At 40.9% G+C, this 16,926-nt stretch overlaps 1 protein-coding gene across 1 annotated transcript in view; it reads left to right on the forward strand.

Moving 5' to 3' along the window:
• The window catches only part of LOC129713146 (thrombospondin type-1 domain-containing protein 7A-like), a 354,070-nt gene that overhangs the window by 278,751 nt on the left and 58,393 nt on the right, over window positions 1-16,926 (forward strand). The window contains exons 9-11 of the mRNA XM_055661980.1: window positions 96-211; window positions 7,674-7,806; window positions 16,611-16,714. Of these exons, the coding sequence (XP_055517955.1) occupies window positions 96-211; window positions 7,674-7,806; window positions 16,611-16,714 (353 nt within the window). The remainder of the gene's footprint in view (window positions 1-95; window positions 212-7,673; window positions 7,807-16,610; window positions 16,715-16,926) is intronic.

Consider the following 16,926-nt stretch of genomic DNA (forward strand, 5'->3'; position numbering starts at 1 on the left):
AACTGTTTAAAAAAAAACGTTGCTGCCAATGAATTAAAAAAAAAACGACTTTGTCGCCAATGAATACATAGTAAAATATTTGTTGTTTGTCTCAGGTGCCCTGAGAGTCTTCGGCCAGACACTGTGCGACCTTGTCTCCTGCCTTGTAGGAAAGACTGCATTGTCACATCTTATAGTGACTGGACACCATGCCCCTTATCATGCAAAGATGGTGAGTACCGACATGTTTGTTGAATTACAAGTTTTAAATGTGACAGATTTAGAACGGGTCCAAAAAAGCAAAACTCTTGATCCCCAATTTCAAAATCTGCAAAAAAAAGCCCGAATATTACCTTTGCTTACCTGATGAGAAAGAAGCACATGGCAGTTTAAAATATCAACACTAAATCTGTCACATCCTTTTATTAATGTGCCATGGTCAAGCAAAGCCATCAATGGAGGGTCTAATATTACATTGTCATTTAAGCTTGCTTTAGGTTTGTTATCACTAACTTGCATTTCACTGATGGAACTGGACACTAAGAGCTGGCCACCAGAGAGACAAGGTAGGTGAATTTTATGTTTCCAGGCAGGTTCCTTGTAGGCAAGAAGGAACAGGAATGTTAACCAAATCCTACAAAGGAATATTAAAGGTTCTTACACTACCCACAATTACCTCTGTTTTTCTTAATTCCCTTCAAATCAACTTATATGTCCCTAGTGAAGACCTCCAATTATGCTCATTGTGAATATATCCAGCTATTCAAATATTTGATGTGGTCAGTCAGGGTCAAGGTATAAAAATGGTTGGGTGGTACAGTGATGCAGCAGTTTGACCACTGGGCATAATCCCAACTTCGGATGCTGACTGTGGAGTTTGCATGTTCTCTTTTTGACTATGTGGGTTTATGATGGGTGGTCTAATTTACTCCCATATCTGAAAGACATATTGGCAGGTTAATTAGAAAATGTGGCATAGGTAAGTGGCAAAAGGATCTAAGAGGAGTTGATGGATATGTGACAGAGAGTGTAAACTGCAGGGGTACGGGGAAAAAAAGCTGGTGGAATGGGACTGATGGGATTGCCCTTTTGGGAGCTGCCATTAAAATTTACAGCCTGGGTTCAATGCATTTACAAGGTTTCTATCACTTGTGGTGAAATAATACCAGCAGAGCTAGATTATAATTTATTGACGGATGCTGAGGCATAAATTAGATTATCTATTCTCTATGATAACGAAGTTAAATTGAGCTCATTGATAAATACTTTGTACGTAATTGACATATGAGGGAAAAGGAAATAAAATGCTAATAGGAAAAGGAGAAAACGTCTGCTTCTACTTGTCTTATTTTTAGAAAACACTTCAAGAGCTGTATTTAGTTTAGGCTTATTATTGGCACGTGTACAGTGCATCAAGTGCATAAATGCATCATCAAACTCAAGTACAAGTACAATTAGTAGAGAAAAGGGGACGATACAGAGTGTAGAACATTGTTCTCAGCATTGCAGTGTACCAATTCTATAGATAGAGTCCAATGTTTGCAATGGGGTAGAGGTGAATTGGATAGGGCCCTAGCTCATGGAATGACCATTCACAAGTCTCATAACAGGGTAAGAAGCTCTTCCGGAGTCAGGCGGTGGGCACATTCAAGCTTCTGCATCTTCTGCCCAACATGACTGGAGAGAAGAAAGAATGACAGAGTGGGATAAGTCTTTGATTATGTTGGGTACTTTTCTGAGGCCGTGTGAAGAGTAGATGGAGTCAATGGTGGGGAGTCTGATCTGGGTGATGGATTGGGTTATATCCACAAATCTCTGCAATTTCTTGGGCAGAGCTCTTCCCAATTCAAGGTGTGATGCATCCCGACAGTATGTTTTCCATGGTGCATCTGTAGATTTCATGAGTAATTGGAAACATGCTAACTTCCTTCAATCTCTTGAGAAAATAGAGGAGTTGGTGGCCTTCTTGGCAGCATTTTAAATTTGGATCTCAATGATCAAAAATGTAGATTATAGGCTAAATAATGAAATATACAATTATAATGCAGGAATTGAAACAAAGATTCACACGGTCAATTTCTGTGATGGGGGATTGCCCTATGAGGAGGTGGTAAGTAGACTGAGCCTCTACTCTCTGGAGTGTAAAGGAAGGGCAACCTGGCAAAATTAGGGAACTCTGATTGATGAGAGAAATTAAAGGTCTGGTCAAGAAAAGGGAGGAGGCATATGTCAGGTAGACACAGCTGGGACCAAGCAAGACCATTGAGATGTTAAACAACTTTAGGAATATACTTAAAAATGGAATTAGGAGGGACCATCTGATATCCTTCAAAACAAGATAAAGAAGAATCCTAAAAAGGTTCATTCAGTAGATTAGGAACAGTACGGATAGGGAAAGAGTAGGTCCCCTTCAAAGTGAATGTGGAAATATATGTGTGGAACTGTAGGAAATGGGTAAGGTCTTAAATGAATACATTGTGTCTGTATTTAGCATGGAGAAAGACAAAAACTACAGAGAACAGTAATATCTCAGGGCATATCAACATTATGAAGGAGAAGGTATTGGAGGTCATGATATGCATTATTGTCGATAAATTCCATGGGGGTGTCATGGTGTATCCTGGGATGTTATTGAAGCGAGAGAGGGGATTGCGGGAGCCTTGTTAGAAGATGTTGTATCTTGATTAAAGAAACGGCGAGAAAGATCTGTAATCCTCAAGAGGATGAGATGCGAGGAATCATAAACGAAAAAGCTTTGTGTATCTATGACCTTTAAGTAGATAGTGGCTGAGATAAAAAATACAACCATGACCCTATTAAATAATGGAACCTACTCTTGCTTTTATTTATTTTCTTCTTATGCATTGAATACAACAATGGGCTGCAGAACTTTACTTCAGTTTGCAAGCAGTTATATTTTATGCTTTTGCTTCTAAGAACAAGATTTGCAGTAAATCCCATGGAGACATTGAAAGATGTCTCTCTCCAGATCCAATGCATTTCAGTTTTATTCAAGAGTGTAAATAATTGGTAGTAAAATAGTAATGCAATCAGAGACAACGATGTAGGAAATGGAAAGCTGAGAGTAATCTTGTTGGATGCACTGGAGACGAGGTTTGATTCCTTGGTTGATGTAGTCGGCAACCAGATTTATTTGGTGCTGCTTTGAACGCATGCTGTGCTCGGCATGAGGAAGAATGATATCTTCATTTGTATCTGTAATAGACGAGAGTTTAGATCAATCTTTGGCAGTGGTGCCTGGGTTTGAAGCCAGCACCTATGAGGGGCAGCAATGCCTCCAGTCAATAATTTAGTAACGGACCCACAGGAATTTCAGGGACCAAGGCCAGCTGACCACATAGAGCTTAGTGCCTGTTGAAACCTTTGACTTCTTGATCTAAATCTCTGATGCAGACGCCAAGTGGGTGTAGTTCCGTGCCAGGAGAAGAGATTTATTTATAAACTCAGTGGCTTAATTCCAGTTAGCACAGAGAGAAGGCATTGTTTATGTTTTTATTTCAAGCATGTTCGGCACATTATTTTTGTAATATTAATCGCCTATAGTATTTATTGGAATTATGCACTGATGTTTTATTATTCAGAACAAATGTTAAATGACTTTTCAATATGTTGCACAAAGATGAAAACATTTTAAACCTTAAATCCTTCTCATGATTTTTCTTATTGTGTTCATAGCTGTAATTTTTGATGGCATGTTTAAATGTTACCTGGTTCATGTGTAATTTGTTCTTACACAAAAGGCTGTCTTTTGCTCCTCCAACTGAAGCACATAGGAAGCCTGCTCTCCACATCACATTAGACTGTTTATCACTACCTTGTCACATTTTTACTCTGCAAATGGTTCAAGTTAAAGCTGATGCTCAATGAACCACAAATCTTTTCCAACTTAAACATGAAATACTTCAGCAACCAATTCATATTTCATAAACAGCTGGCTGATTCAATGCTCCCATTTATAAAAAACAATTTTTTTTTATCCTTTCCAAATCAGCTGAAAGTTTAAACCTACACAGCCAATCCTAGAATTATTATATCCTTTCCGCTCATTTTAAGCACGTGTGACCTAGATAGCTCTCCAGTCATTTCAGCTCATTCATAGAGTTCTTTTGCCTTTTGGGGCGGCACAGTGGTGCAGCGGTAGAGTTGCAGACTTACAGTGCCAAAGACCCAGGTTCAATCCTGACTACGGGTGCTGTCTGTGTGGAGTTTGTACAATCTTCCTGTGACTGTGTGGGTTTTCTCCGGGTGTTCCAGTTTCCTTCCACATGTCAAATACGTACTAGTTGGTAGGCTAATTAGCTTTGGTAAGTTGTAAAGTTGACTCTAGTGTGGAGAGTGGTGTTAGTGTGCGGGGTGATCGCTGGTCGGCGTGGACTCAGCGGGCCGACGGGCCTGCTTCTGAGCTTTATCTCTAAAGTCTAAGGTCCTTTTTATGTTTGCCGACCATTTCAATTATGCCGGCCTAAAATATTTCAAATTTCTGGAGAAAATATGCAGAGATTGTTCGTCCTTGTTCCTACTTCAGTGAGTGTTTTCTCAGTCATAGGCATAGAGACACACATGCAGGAACGCATACATGCAGAGACACGCAGACTCAGACACACACACACACACACACACACACACACACACACACAGAGGCACGCAGACACAAGCACAAGAAGACACAGACGCATGTGTACACAGACGTACGCAGACTCAGAGCCACACACAGTCACAGCGGCACACACACAGGGGCACACAGACTCAGACGAATGCAGACACAGACACAAGCGGACACAGACGCTTGCAGCTACAGACACGCACAGTCATAGGCAGACACACAGATGCACACAGACTCAGACAGATACAGAAGCACGCGGATATACCATAGGAACCTTAGGAATAGGTTTGAGTTAAATATACTATTCATTGAATCTAGCTTATCCAAACCACATTCACAGCAAGAATGACCATTTATCAATAATAAAACTTATCGCCACAAAATTCAAAGGTGGGTTAAGTTCACAATGGGACACATTTGGACTGAGCTAAAACGAATGATGTTACATTAGTGGTGATTCCGCTATATGATGCCTGGAATGAATGTTTCAATAATTTCACAGCCATTAATATTATTAAATTATAGAAGGTTTTCATGAAATGCATCCTCAAAGTTTTCCAGAAGTGCCCTCGATCTGACGGATCTGTTATCTTTGGTTTTCAAGATTATCTGTATTTTCCTTCTACACATACCCGGTATTCTCTATTCAAGTGTTCAGAGATTCTTCTAAGCAGGGACTAGTAAATGACAATGACAATGTATGTGGTAGCCCAACTTGTGAATTATTTAAGTGAGACCCAAGATGGTGCCTTTGTTTGTGTGCATGAAGGAGGTTTCTCCAGAATATTTGACGTTACAGGGGCTGAAAAGGATGGTCAAGGATTAAATCAAGGGGTTGGTGTGGAAATAAGACAGAAATCTGGTGAAGATTGCCAAGGCTGAGGTGTGGAGGGAGTGGAATCTGAACACATAGTCGGGAGTGACAAAAAGGAGGCCTATCTGCAGTTCATTTCAACTGCCTGGACCCATGGTCATCAGGTTTACTGTCATATGCACCAGTGCAGTGAGGTATAGGTACAATGGAAAAACTTGCTTGTACCAGCATCACAGTCACATAGACTCAGACAACACACAAAACTTAAATTATAATAAATTGCATAAGAGCGTGAAAAGAAAAAATACTGCACAAAATCCCAAATAATGTGCAAAAATATGCAATTCGAAAACAAGTTCCTGGTGGTGCATGTGGTGGGCCATAGTATCCCATGGCAGAGGTAGGATTAGGGTTGGGCAGGTTATTTTAAGAACCTAATAATTGTAAGCAAGTAGCTCGTTTCTGAACCTGGTGGAGCAGGACTTTAGGCTTCTGTACCTGCTGCCTAATGGGAGCAGTGAGAGGAGGGCATTGACTGGATGATGGAGTACCTTGATGATAGTTGCAGCCTTCTTGAGTTGACATCTCATGTTGCTGCTTTTGATGGTGAGGAGGGCTATGCTCTTGATAAATTGGGCTGTGTCCACCACTCTCTATGCAACCTCTTGCATTCCTGTGCATTGGAATTGTCGTGAAACAAAGAGTCAGAATAGAGTCAAAGTCAGAGATCATACTTTCTCCAGAAGTGTAGAATTATGTAAGACCTGATCAGGTGCATCCTCCTTAAGTCTTAACCGCACATTCATTGAGAGGGCCTGCTTCAGTATGATCAGCCTACACCAATCAGCAATTATACATGCAAGTGTAGCAAGTGTGGCATCTAATAATATCTAGATGCAACTGTGTGTATGGTAAGATCATAATCCATACAAACGGAAGACTCAAATTCCATTTGTTAAACAGTAGTAAGTGATCAGTTTTCCAAAATGTTCTAATTTGCCCTTCGTAATGAACACATTACAGTGCAATAAAAAACGTTTCAACTTGTAGAGTAGATAATCTGACAGTGCAGTGCTCCACTGATGGTGCACTGCAGTGACAGCCTATAATTTTTGTGTTCAAATATATAGAGTGGGACTTGAACTCAAAACCTTCTGACGCAGAACTGGCAATGATATAAGTTGACTCATGGTTCAAACGGTGAAATGGCAGATAGAGAAAGATGAAAAGTCAAAAGCAAGTAAGGAAACTATAGGATGAGTCTTGGCAGAGATGTGAGTGTGTTTGACAGTAGGGTTTTGTGCATCAATCCAGATTTGCTTCCTGTTCATGATTGAGTGCCAGTTGTCCAGTCACCAGCATCGACTGTAAAAATCTGGCCAGGATTTATGTTATTATGTGAATTTTAATAAAACATTTCATTGTGTACTACTTTTTATAGTTGTTTTCTTTTTAGCGATGCAATGTTTTCCCCTCAAGCATTTATATTCAATACCCTTGTGAATCTTCCTGCTGCTTCTACCACTCTTCAGGTGGTGTTATTTCCTAACAGCTTATTACTTGAAAGAAAATCTCAACATTTCAACAGTCTTGTAAATTAAAGCACCTCCCTGTGCTGGAATCTTGAATAAAAATAGCAAATGCTCAATGTGTCAGGAAGCATTCTATGGAGAGTGAAGCTGAGTTAATACTCCATCCAGGTCCAGGTAGATTTGGGAAAGTGAAAAAATAAATGTATCTATGTTGCAGAGAAGGGGGAGGGGGAAGAGAGTAGACAGATTGCCTATAAAGGCAGACTCCAAGGTTGTATAGGCGAGTTATCTCTCATGAATGAAGGTCATTGAAGTGAAAATAGAAAGCAAAAGAGCACAGTGGAATTGAAAGAGACACACCACATGCTGCTGGAAATCTGAAGTAAAAGAGAGAAAAAAAATGGTCCAACAGATCATGCTGCTTTTGCAGAAAGGGAAACAGCATTAAGATGGCTGACTTTAAATCAGAACAAAAAAAAACAGAAAATGCTGCGTACACTCAGTAGGTCAGGCTGCATCTGTGGAAAGAGAAATTGTTAATATTTGGTACTGAGTCGATTTGGTAGCATCTATGTGCCTAGATGGAAGATGAGTGAATCGGTATAATTTCCTAAACTGTATGTAGGAAAAAGCAATTTGCAGGTAATAGTTTTTCATTAACTTTCCACACTGCATTGAAGTTCTGCCTTATTCACGAATCATTGTGTAATTTCATTACTTGCAGGAGACGATAGTACAGCAAAACAATCCCGCCATCGAATCATCATTCAATTACCGTCAAATGGAGGACATGATTGTCCCGATACACTTGTTGAGGAGAAGGACTGTGAGTCTCCCCGTGTCTGCAATAATTACAGGTAAGAAATGCCCATCAGCATGTATATAATCTGACCATATCAAACTCAACTTTTTCTTAATTAATACCAATTATTCTTGTGTTTTTATTACATCCTGCAAGTGATCCGTGCCTCTTCATTCCTTGTATTAAAAGGGTACCAATTGGTAGGAAGCAGATGGTGGTCGTTTTCAACACATAGTTGATGCCAAGCCAGCTAAGAACACACACCATTGTGTTCTTGAAGTTAAAGACCAGTTTTTCAGTCAAGAGTCAAGAGTATTTTATTGTCACATGTCCCGAAACGGAACACAAAGACATTCTTACTTACAGCAGCACAATAGACATGTAAACACAGTATTCTTTAAACACCATAGTAAACACCAAAACAGTTCAGTATAAAATAAAAACAATAATAGTTCAAAAACTAAAATAATACCCCCAAGTTTCTGTAGTCCAGAGCTTATTTGGATGTTGGAGTGTTTGATAGGTTGTTGTTGGTTGTAGAGTGTTGGTTGTAGGGGATAAGCTGCTCCTGAATCTGGATGTTATGGTTTTCAGGCTCCTATACCTTCTTCCCGATACCAGGAGTGAAACGAGAGTGTGGCCAGGCTGGTGTGGATCTCAGATGATGCAGACGGCCTTTTTGAGCAGCAATCCCGGTAGATTCTGGGAGGCCAGTACCAGTAATGGACTGAGCAGAGTCCACCACTTTTTCCAACCTTCCTTGTTCCTGGGCATCCATGTTGCCAAAACAGACAGTGCTGCATCAATGTATTGTGCCTGAATGGTGCTACTTTCAGGCTGGAAGCATTTTCCCTCACATCATGAGTGCACTTATTGGGTCTTGGGTCTTGGGTCAGAAAATATGAGTTTGTTTCTACCTGTCCAAACAAGCCCATCTAACCATTCCACACCAGGCACTTATCTCATTCACCACCACAATTGCTTCCTTGCTACGGTTTGCCAGGATCCTTCAACTTGATTGACCAACATCCGCATTCCCCACAATACCAAAACTATCGACTCTCTCTTCTCCATCAGTCTCCCTCCCACCATAACCTACCATCAGATTGTTGACTGCAATCGAGTGCCAAAGTCCTTCCGAAAAAGATGTCATGGGAATGGGACATCACCCTCAGCTCTATCTCCTCAGTCTCTTAACACAGACGGTGGGTCTTGTTTCTTTATGAGAATGCACCGAGTTAATGTTATGAATTAGCACTGTGAACAAGATGAGAGAGCACACCAATCATAGGTAGCAAGACTGGCCACTTCTAAGTCCATCTCCTGTGATAGATGGAGCACTGCTGTCAGAGTAATGTTATGACTAAAGCATTTATCTGTTCCTCCATGATGGATGAATGCATGTATTTTCACTCGTTCTAAGCTCAGAACCTTATTTGACTTTCAATTCTGTTTTTTTTTTCTGTTTGTACAACTCAGGCTCACAATCTATCTTGATTAAATGCTGTGTAGCACCAAAAGACAGATCACCTCTTTGATTTCTTGTACAAACACCAGTCCATTTGCTTTCTTTGTGGAATGAAAAGTATCATGCCCACCTCATACTGAAAAGAAAGAGAGAGAGTTTTATTGTGATGTGTCCCAGATAGGACAATGAGATTCTTGCCAGTGATCTTTTGAATTATGTTACTTGATCAGATGTAAACCTATTTTATGTCCTGACTAAGGAATAATTTAAATATGTTTAGGAAGTTGTACAAGGTTAATCTAAATTAATTTGTCGTACTAGAACTCAGCCATGTATATAGAATTAATACATTAACCCAGGATATTCTTCAGATGACTAATTGGTCCATTTTGTGTACTTGAACAAATCTGTAATATTTATCAAATTTAATATCTATCAATATATATTAAAATCTATTAATTGCTCTAAATTATATATATATTATCTGAAGAATAACCCAGTGTATATTCTATACACATAAACTGGTTCTAGCACAACACATTCAATTAGATTAATTTTGCTCAAGTTTCTAAACATATTTGAATCTATTAATTGTTCTAATATATATATCAATTAATGTTAAAATATATTAATTATTCTAATATATATAAATATATAAAACATATTTTTAGAGCAATTGATGGATTTTAATATGAATTGATAATAAATATATATTGCACTTAGCAATTAATATTTAAATATACACTAGACCATGTGGGACCCGTTGGGTCCCTTCCCATCAACGCATGGTTATGGGGGTGGAGGGGGCGCGGGGCGGTCTGCGGTGTCTCACACACACTAACCATCCCCCACACACACGCACACTAACCATCCCCCCACACACACGCACACTAACCACCCCCCCCCTCCCCCACCCACACACACACACACACTAACCACACCCCTTGATATCATATTAATATTATTAATTTGCTCCTTTTACTCCATCCCTTGCCCTAACCACTCAGGCATAGCCCCCAACACATACACACGCACACACACACACACACACACACACAAAATGCTGGACAGAGAGGGAGAGAGAGATAGAGGGGGGAGAGAGGGAAGGAGGAGGCGAGAGAGAGATAGGGAGATAGAGAGAGAGAGAGGGGAAGAGAGAGAGAGGGGGGGGGGGAGGGAGAGAGAGGGGGGCAGAGAGAGAGGAGGGCAGAGAGAGAGGAGGGCAGAGAGCAAGAGGGGCAGAGAGTGGGTGGGGGGGGGGGGGGGGTAGAGAGAGGCCGGGGGGGATAGAGAGGAGCTGACTGAGCGATCCAAGAACTTGGCGGCTTTGGTACAGAACCCGACTTGCTCGTTCTTTCTACGTCTTTTGAATAACGGGGGGGGGGGGGGGGGAGGAGGGAGGGGAGGGGGGTGATGTCACTTGCAGCGCGAGGAAGACGGCACGCAGACCCATTGTGACGTCATCAGCAAAAGACAGTCATCTCACAGTGCGGGAGTAGGCCATTCGGGCCTTTGAGCCAGCACCGCCAATCAATGTGATCATGGCTGATCATCCACAATCAGTACCCCATTCCTGCCTTCTCCCCATGTCACTTGACTTACGCTATATTTAAGAGCTCTGTCTAGCTCTCTCTTAAAAGCATCCAGAGAACCAGCCTCCACCGCCCTCTGAGGCAGAGAATTCCACAGACTCACAACTGTGTGAAAAAGACATTTTAAAGGCATCCAGGTTTGAATATTAATTGTCCTCTGTAAAATTGTAAGGAGTGGATTAGAAAGTGGTATAACGTAGAACTAGTGTATGTTGGTGATCGATGGCCAGCGTGGACTCAGTGGGCTGTAGGGCCTGTTTCCTTGATGTACCGTATCTCTAAACTAAACTACTGACAGTGGCATATTTTTTGGATTCATCCCTGCTTGAAAATAGCTTGTTAAATGGCAACCAGATAATAGGAAATTTGGACCATTGAGAAACAAGAGAGCTCTGTATTAATGGCAGTATTAAATTGATTAATGAATCTATGTAGGCTTTGGTTGCATGTAATTATCTCACTGGGTTTCGGCATGGTGACAGTACATGTACAATGAAACCTCTGTGGGTTAGATTATGACTGTTCAATATATAGAGGGGGTGTAATGGGGTTTGCAAATCAAAATGTCGCAAATTGGCAACTAATATTGTTTTCTCTTGTGACTATCACAATTGGGTAAATTGCAGATGCACCCTCAATTTTATATTATTGCACAAGTAAAGAAATACCTAATTGCAAAATGAATGAATACAATGCTAAAAGATTATTTGCTTGTTATTTTAATGAAGCTACTAAACCACAGTTACTGTAACATATTAATGTCATTCCATTTGAACATGTTATAAGTTTATGAATAAAGAGTCAGCAATTAAATTGATTTCATACTTATCAGATTGCTACAGCAATATGTCTTATATAACTGCTACTTAGAATGCTGGGTTCAATTCAAGCTTAAGGAAATAGAGACCTTCCATCAGGGAGGTCTTACCTTCCACTACCTGCAACCTCCGGCAACCACCTACAACTAGCATCGCAACTGGCTTCAACTAAAAAATTACCGATTTTTAACACGGCAACCTATTTTTAGCCGCGGCCGGTTTTGAATTTGAAATAATCGCCGGAACATAGAAGAAGCGGAAACCACTTTCGACCATTAAGGAGACTGACAAAAACCTCCGGGAACCGCATGGAAACTTTGGGTGGGGCGCAAAGTCTCAAGAGGATTCCGTTCAGGTTTCCTAAGTGGCACAGGGACATAACATAGATCGTGGTGCACATTGGCACAAATGATATCGGTGGGAAAAGGGATGAGGGCCTGCAAAGTGAATATAGGGAATTAGGCAGAAGATTAAAAAGCAGGACCCTGATTGTAGTAATCTCCGGATTCTTCCCGGTGCCACATGCTCGTGAAAGGTAGGAATAGGAAGATAGGACAGATAAATGGGTGGCTCAGTTGCTGCTGCAGAAGGTAGGGATTCAGAAATTTAGGTTGTTGGCACCTCTTCTGGAACAGTTACGAACTGGATAAGAGGGACAGGTTGCATCTGAACTGGACAGGGACCAATGTCCTTGGAGGTTTGCTAGTGCTATTCGGGAGGGTTTTAGCTGGAGATGCAGGGGATGGGAACCAGAATAGTAGCAGTCAGAAAATGGAAGGAGTGATGGGAAGGTTAGAAGTTAGGATCCAGTAAGTCACATACGAAGGACAGGCAAGGAGAGTTGAAGGAATATGGTGATGCTGATGGGCTATGTGCTTATTTCAATGCAAGGAATATTGTGGAGAAAGTAGAGGAATTAAGAGCCCAGATTGCTATTGGGACTATGATGTAGCAGCCACTGCAGAAACATGGTTGCAAGAGTACAGTCATTGGAGTAAGGCAAATGACAATGTTATTACACAGGAGCTTGGGTGGAGAGGAGTGGGGGGTACATTAAAGCGCTTGTTATTGGGTAAGTCTACATCTGCTGCATGAGTTGTTTAAAGGCCAGTTGATCAAAGTTCAGAACCAGCATGTTCCAGTAAGGAGGAGGGATAGGGATGCAAAGTGGGGGAATCTTGAATGTAATTTTGGTCAAAAAGAAAAAAAGGAAGTAAATGCATACTTTGGGGATGGAATTAGACAAGGCCACTGAGGAATGGAAAGAAAGGAGGAAAAAACTCGTGAACTCTTAGACAGACCATAAGAGGCCATGAAATGGCTGTGGTAAATTGGATTAAAGAAAATCTCAAAGGTTTTTATACCTACATTAAAAACAGGAGGGTAACTAGGGAGAAAATAGGACTGCTCAAGGATAAAGGGAGGACGTAATCGTAGACGGGTAGGTTAGAATGTTTGCAGATGACACCAAGATTGTTGGGGTCGTAGACTGTGAGGGAGGCAGTCAAAACATACAGTGGTATATAGATTAGCCACAGAACTGGACAGAGAAAGGGCTGATGGAATGGTTGATGGAAGTGTGGTGTTGCACTTTGGGAATCATTTTGGAAAATATACAATTAATGGCTTGACACTTAATAGCATTGATGCACAGAAGGAGCTTAGGGTCCAAGTCCATAACTTCCTGGAAGTTACACCACATTTAGATAGCGTGGTAAAGAAGGCATATGGTATGCGTGCCTTCATTGATCAGGGCATTGAGTATAACATTCAGGGAGTCATGATGCATCATTATAAGACATTGGTTAGGCCATGTTTGGGGTATTGCGTGCAGTTCTGATCACCCAATTAGAGGATGTGGAAGCTTTGGAAAGAGTGCAAAGGAGGTTTACCAGAATGAATCCTGGATTAGGGAATATTAGCGACAGTGAGAGGTTGGACAGACTTGAATTGTTTTCTTTGGAGACCTAATAGAATTATATAGAATTATGAGAAGCATAGATATAGTAGACAGTCAGAACCTTTTTTCCATATTGTTACAAACAAATACTAGAGGCCATAACTTTAAGGTGGGGCAAAGTTTAAAGGAGATATGCATGGCAAGTTGTTGCCCGGGGTGATTGTTGAAGCAAATGCAATAGTGCAATATAAGAGACATTGGATTGGCATATGAATATACGTACAGGGAATGGAGAGATATGGGTTAGGTGCAGGTAGATCAGAGATGGTCTTGGCATCATGTTTAGCACAGACATTGTGGGCAGATGAGCCTGTTCTTGTGCTGTACCATTCTATGTGCTATTTTCTATCTCTTCCCTAATATTTCTGTGTAATTTTACTGCACCAATTCAAAAGTAACTCATCACAGCAACAGACAGTGGGAACAGTTTTGACAGACAAGTCCCCCAAAGAAAATAAGAATTTTGTGATTGTGGGATGACCTACTTCAACTTGAGTTCTGTAGGTTCTGAGGTGGCTGTTGAGGTCTGTGTTAAACCCGCAGACATGGCTTGGCTAAGTAAGTAGAGAGAATTTTGTGAGGTGGAGTTTTACTTGCTTCTGTGTGGTCCCGATATATGGTTCGCATTGTCATTCCAAATGGATTTTCTGTACTTTGAGTGTGTCATGGGTCAGTGAATCCCAGAACTCAAAGAGCATTTTAAAGGTGATTTTCAAGACATCCTGAATCATTTGTTCACATCATCCCATGATAGAAATCAAAACAAATATCCATATTGGGGGTTTATTTGATCCAGATTAGACACAACTGACCTACAAAAGGTCAAAATAAATAGAAAACACAAAAATAACAAGACCTTGGTGGTAGATAGTATTCTCACTGAAGTTCTAAAATTCTATGATGAATATTTATGATAAAAATCTATGATATACTCAGTCATAAATCTACTTTCTCTATGCAGGGGTAGACATTTCAGGAGTTTTCAGATAATCTATGATTGTGACCTTCTTTGAGAAAGGAAACAAATCTGACTTCAGTAGCCAGACATTTTTTCCATCTGCATGTCACAGGGAAAGGTGTCTTAAATGTCCTCTACAACCACCTTCTCGCAATGACCGAGGAGCTGTTTCCTGAATAATGGTGTGACGTTGTCCACGTAGAGGCAAATTTTCACCAAGTGACAACTTCAAAAGAAATGATGAGAACTGCAGCAACTGATACATCTATTGATGCTCCTGAACACATCATCAGCGGTGGAACCTGGGGTCAGAAACCCTCACCCAAGCGACCCAGCCGTGGTTGATCAGACCACGACTTGTGTTCAGGTGGCATTCGCTCCTCCCCATGGACCTCCTCTTGGTCATCTTCTTCTCATGGGGCTCCTCTAGACGGTCCTCCCACAGCACTATCAGTTCCAACAAGACGATGCTTTTGGTCGCCTCTGAGACCAGGAGGATGTCTGGCCTCAGGGTGGTTGTGGCAATGTGCTGTGGGAAGTTCAGCTGTTTCACCAGGTCGCAGTTGCTTTCAGCACCTTGTCGACATCCTCGTCGAACTGATGTCAGACTGCCGTCTTGCAGGAATGTGGCCATTTGACTCGAACCTTCTCTGTTCTGGAGATCTGTTCTGAGGGATTAGTTGCACCAGTTGGAGGCTTCGGGCTCTATGGGTGCTCCTCCTGCATTTCACCAGGTAAAATACCTGCGTGATGTGACATTCCCTCTCCCTCCAAACACTTCATCCAGGTCTGGTGAATCTTCAGGCCTTGGCTGTTCTTGCAAACATTTCCACATCTGCATTATCGGTTGTCCATTGCCATTAATCATTAGCCTTTGATCCGTCAAATTATGGTGCTCATCCTCCCCTCCTCTCGGGCCACCCTGGGGATATTTTTCCATGTAGCTTGATTTGGGTCTCCTCCCAGAGGATGCGGTTTGGGCTGCCACGCCCACCCGCCCCGCCCCGCCCCGGTTGCCGTCTTTCCGAGCTGTCCACTGTCTCTCCAGTCGTCACCACCCTATTCTTGGTTGTCAACCAGTCTATTCCTGGTCACCACTGGTTTCGCCAGGACAGTGATTGATACAAATACATCTATTGATGCTCCTGTACACATCATTAGTGATGAACAATTATACGTCATCCATATAATATTGACCTCATTAAAGCCATTGAAATATTTTTTTACTCTATTCTGATCTACGTAAGTGAAAAGAGAACAAATATGGAAAAATGGGAGAAACAACATCTCCACAATCGGATTCAGGAGCAAAGTACCTAATATTCAGGCAATCCTGGCATATCCTAAGCATATCCTAGGTAGGGAAGGCATAAGAAAGCAGATTCTTAATTCCAACTAGTTAAGGCAATGCAGTTATTATAATCACGTCAATCTTTTGCACTCTCATAGAAAATGTTCGCTCCAAATTACTTTTGGTGTCACAGTGATTGTTAGATCATGAACTCATTAAGAATGAAGAGAGTCCATCTTAATTTACCCAATTGCAAACTTCTAACATGACTCCATACATCACCTTCCTTGCTCTGTGGCAATAAATAACTAAACTGTTTTTAAATGGGCACACATTTTTCGACATTATCTCCTGGAAATCCTTCTTCCGACAAAGCATGATTGACAAAGAGATTGAGCTTTCAGACATGCAAGTATTTAGCCCTTGGGTATCTGAAAGTTAATTTTGTTTGTTACTTTATATGAAGAAAGATTTCTTGATGTTAGTCCATATATTGAATTGACTATTTGGTTATTGTTCAACTGCTTTATTACTTTTAATTAATTTTGGTTGTGTTTTTTTTAAACACATCTTAAGGTCAAAAACCCCATGTTCAATGTTCCCAACGTCATATTTCCAAATATTTCCATCGTATATCTATCTGGTAGACGATGCAAGATTATAAGGCACATTATAAGCAAAAGAAAACTTATTAAATGACATGAGATAAATGTAATGTCTTTGTTTCTTAATTCAATTCTGTGGAATAACAATGCTACAATCTTTCTAACAGATGGAAAACACACAAATGGCGTCGGTGTCAGCTGGTACCATGGTATATTCGCCAGGACAGCCCTGGAGCACATGAAACCTGCGGCCCAGGGCTTCAAACCAGAGGTTAGTTTCCTTATCTATGTCCATCATACAGATTATTAAATCCTTGTCTATGTCCATCGTACAGATTAGGCGGAAGTTTCCAATATATTATGTCGTTTGACGAAATCTATCTAAAATCTACTTAACCATAGCAAAAGAGTAAGATCAAAAAGATGGTCAGTTGTGACAGTCAGTGCTGCCAATGCCCCCAGCACAATGTAATCACTGTTTTC

This window comes from Leucoraja erinacea, chromosome 2 (genome assembly GCF_028641065.1).
Source record: "Leucoraja erinacea ecotype New England chromosome 2, Leri_hhj_1, whole genome shotgun sequence".
Classification (NCBI taxonomy): domain Eukaryota; kingdom Metazoa; phylum Chordata; class Chondrichthyes; order Rajiformes; family Rajidae; genus Leucoraja; species Leucoraja erinaceus.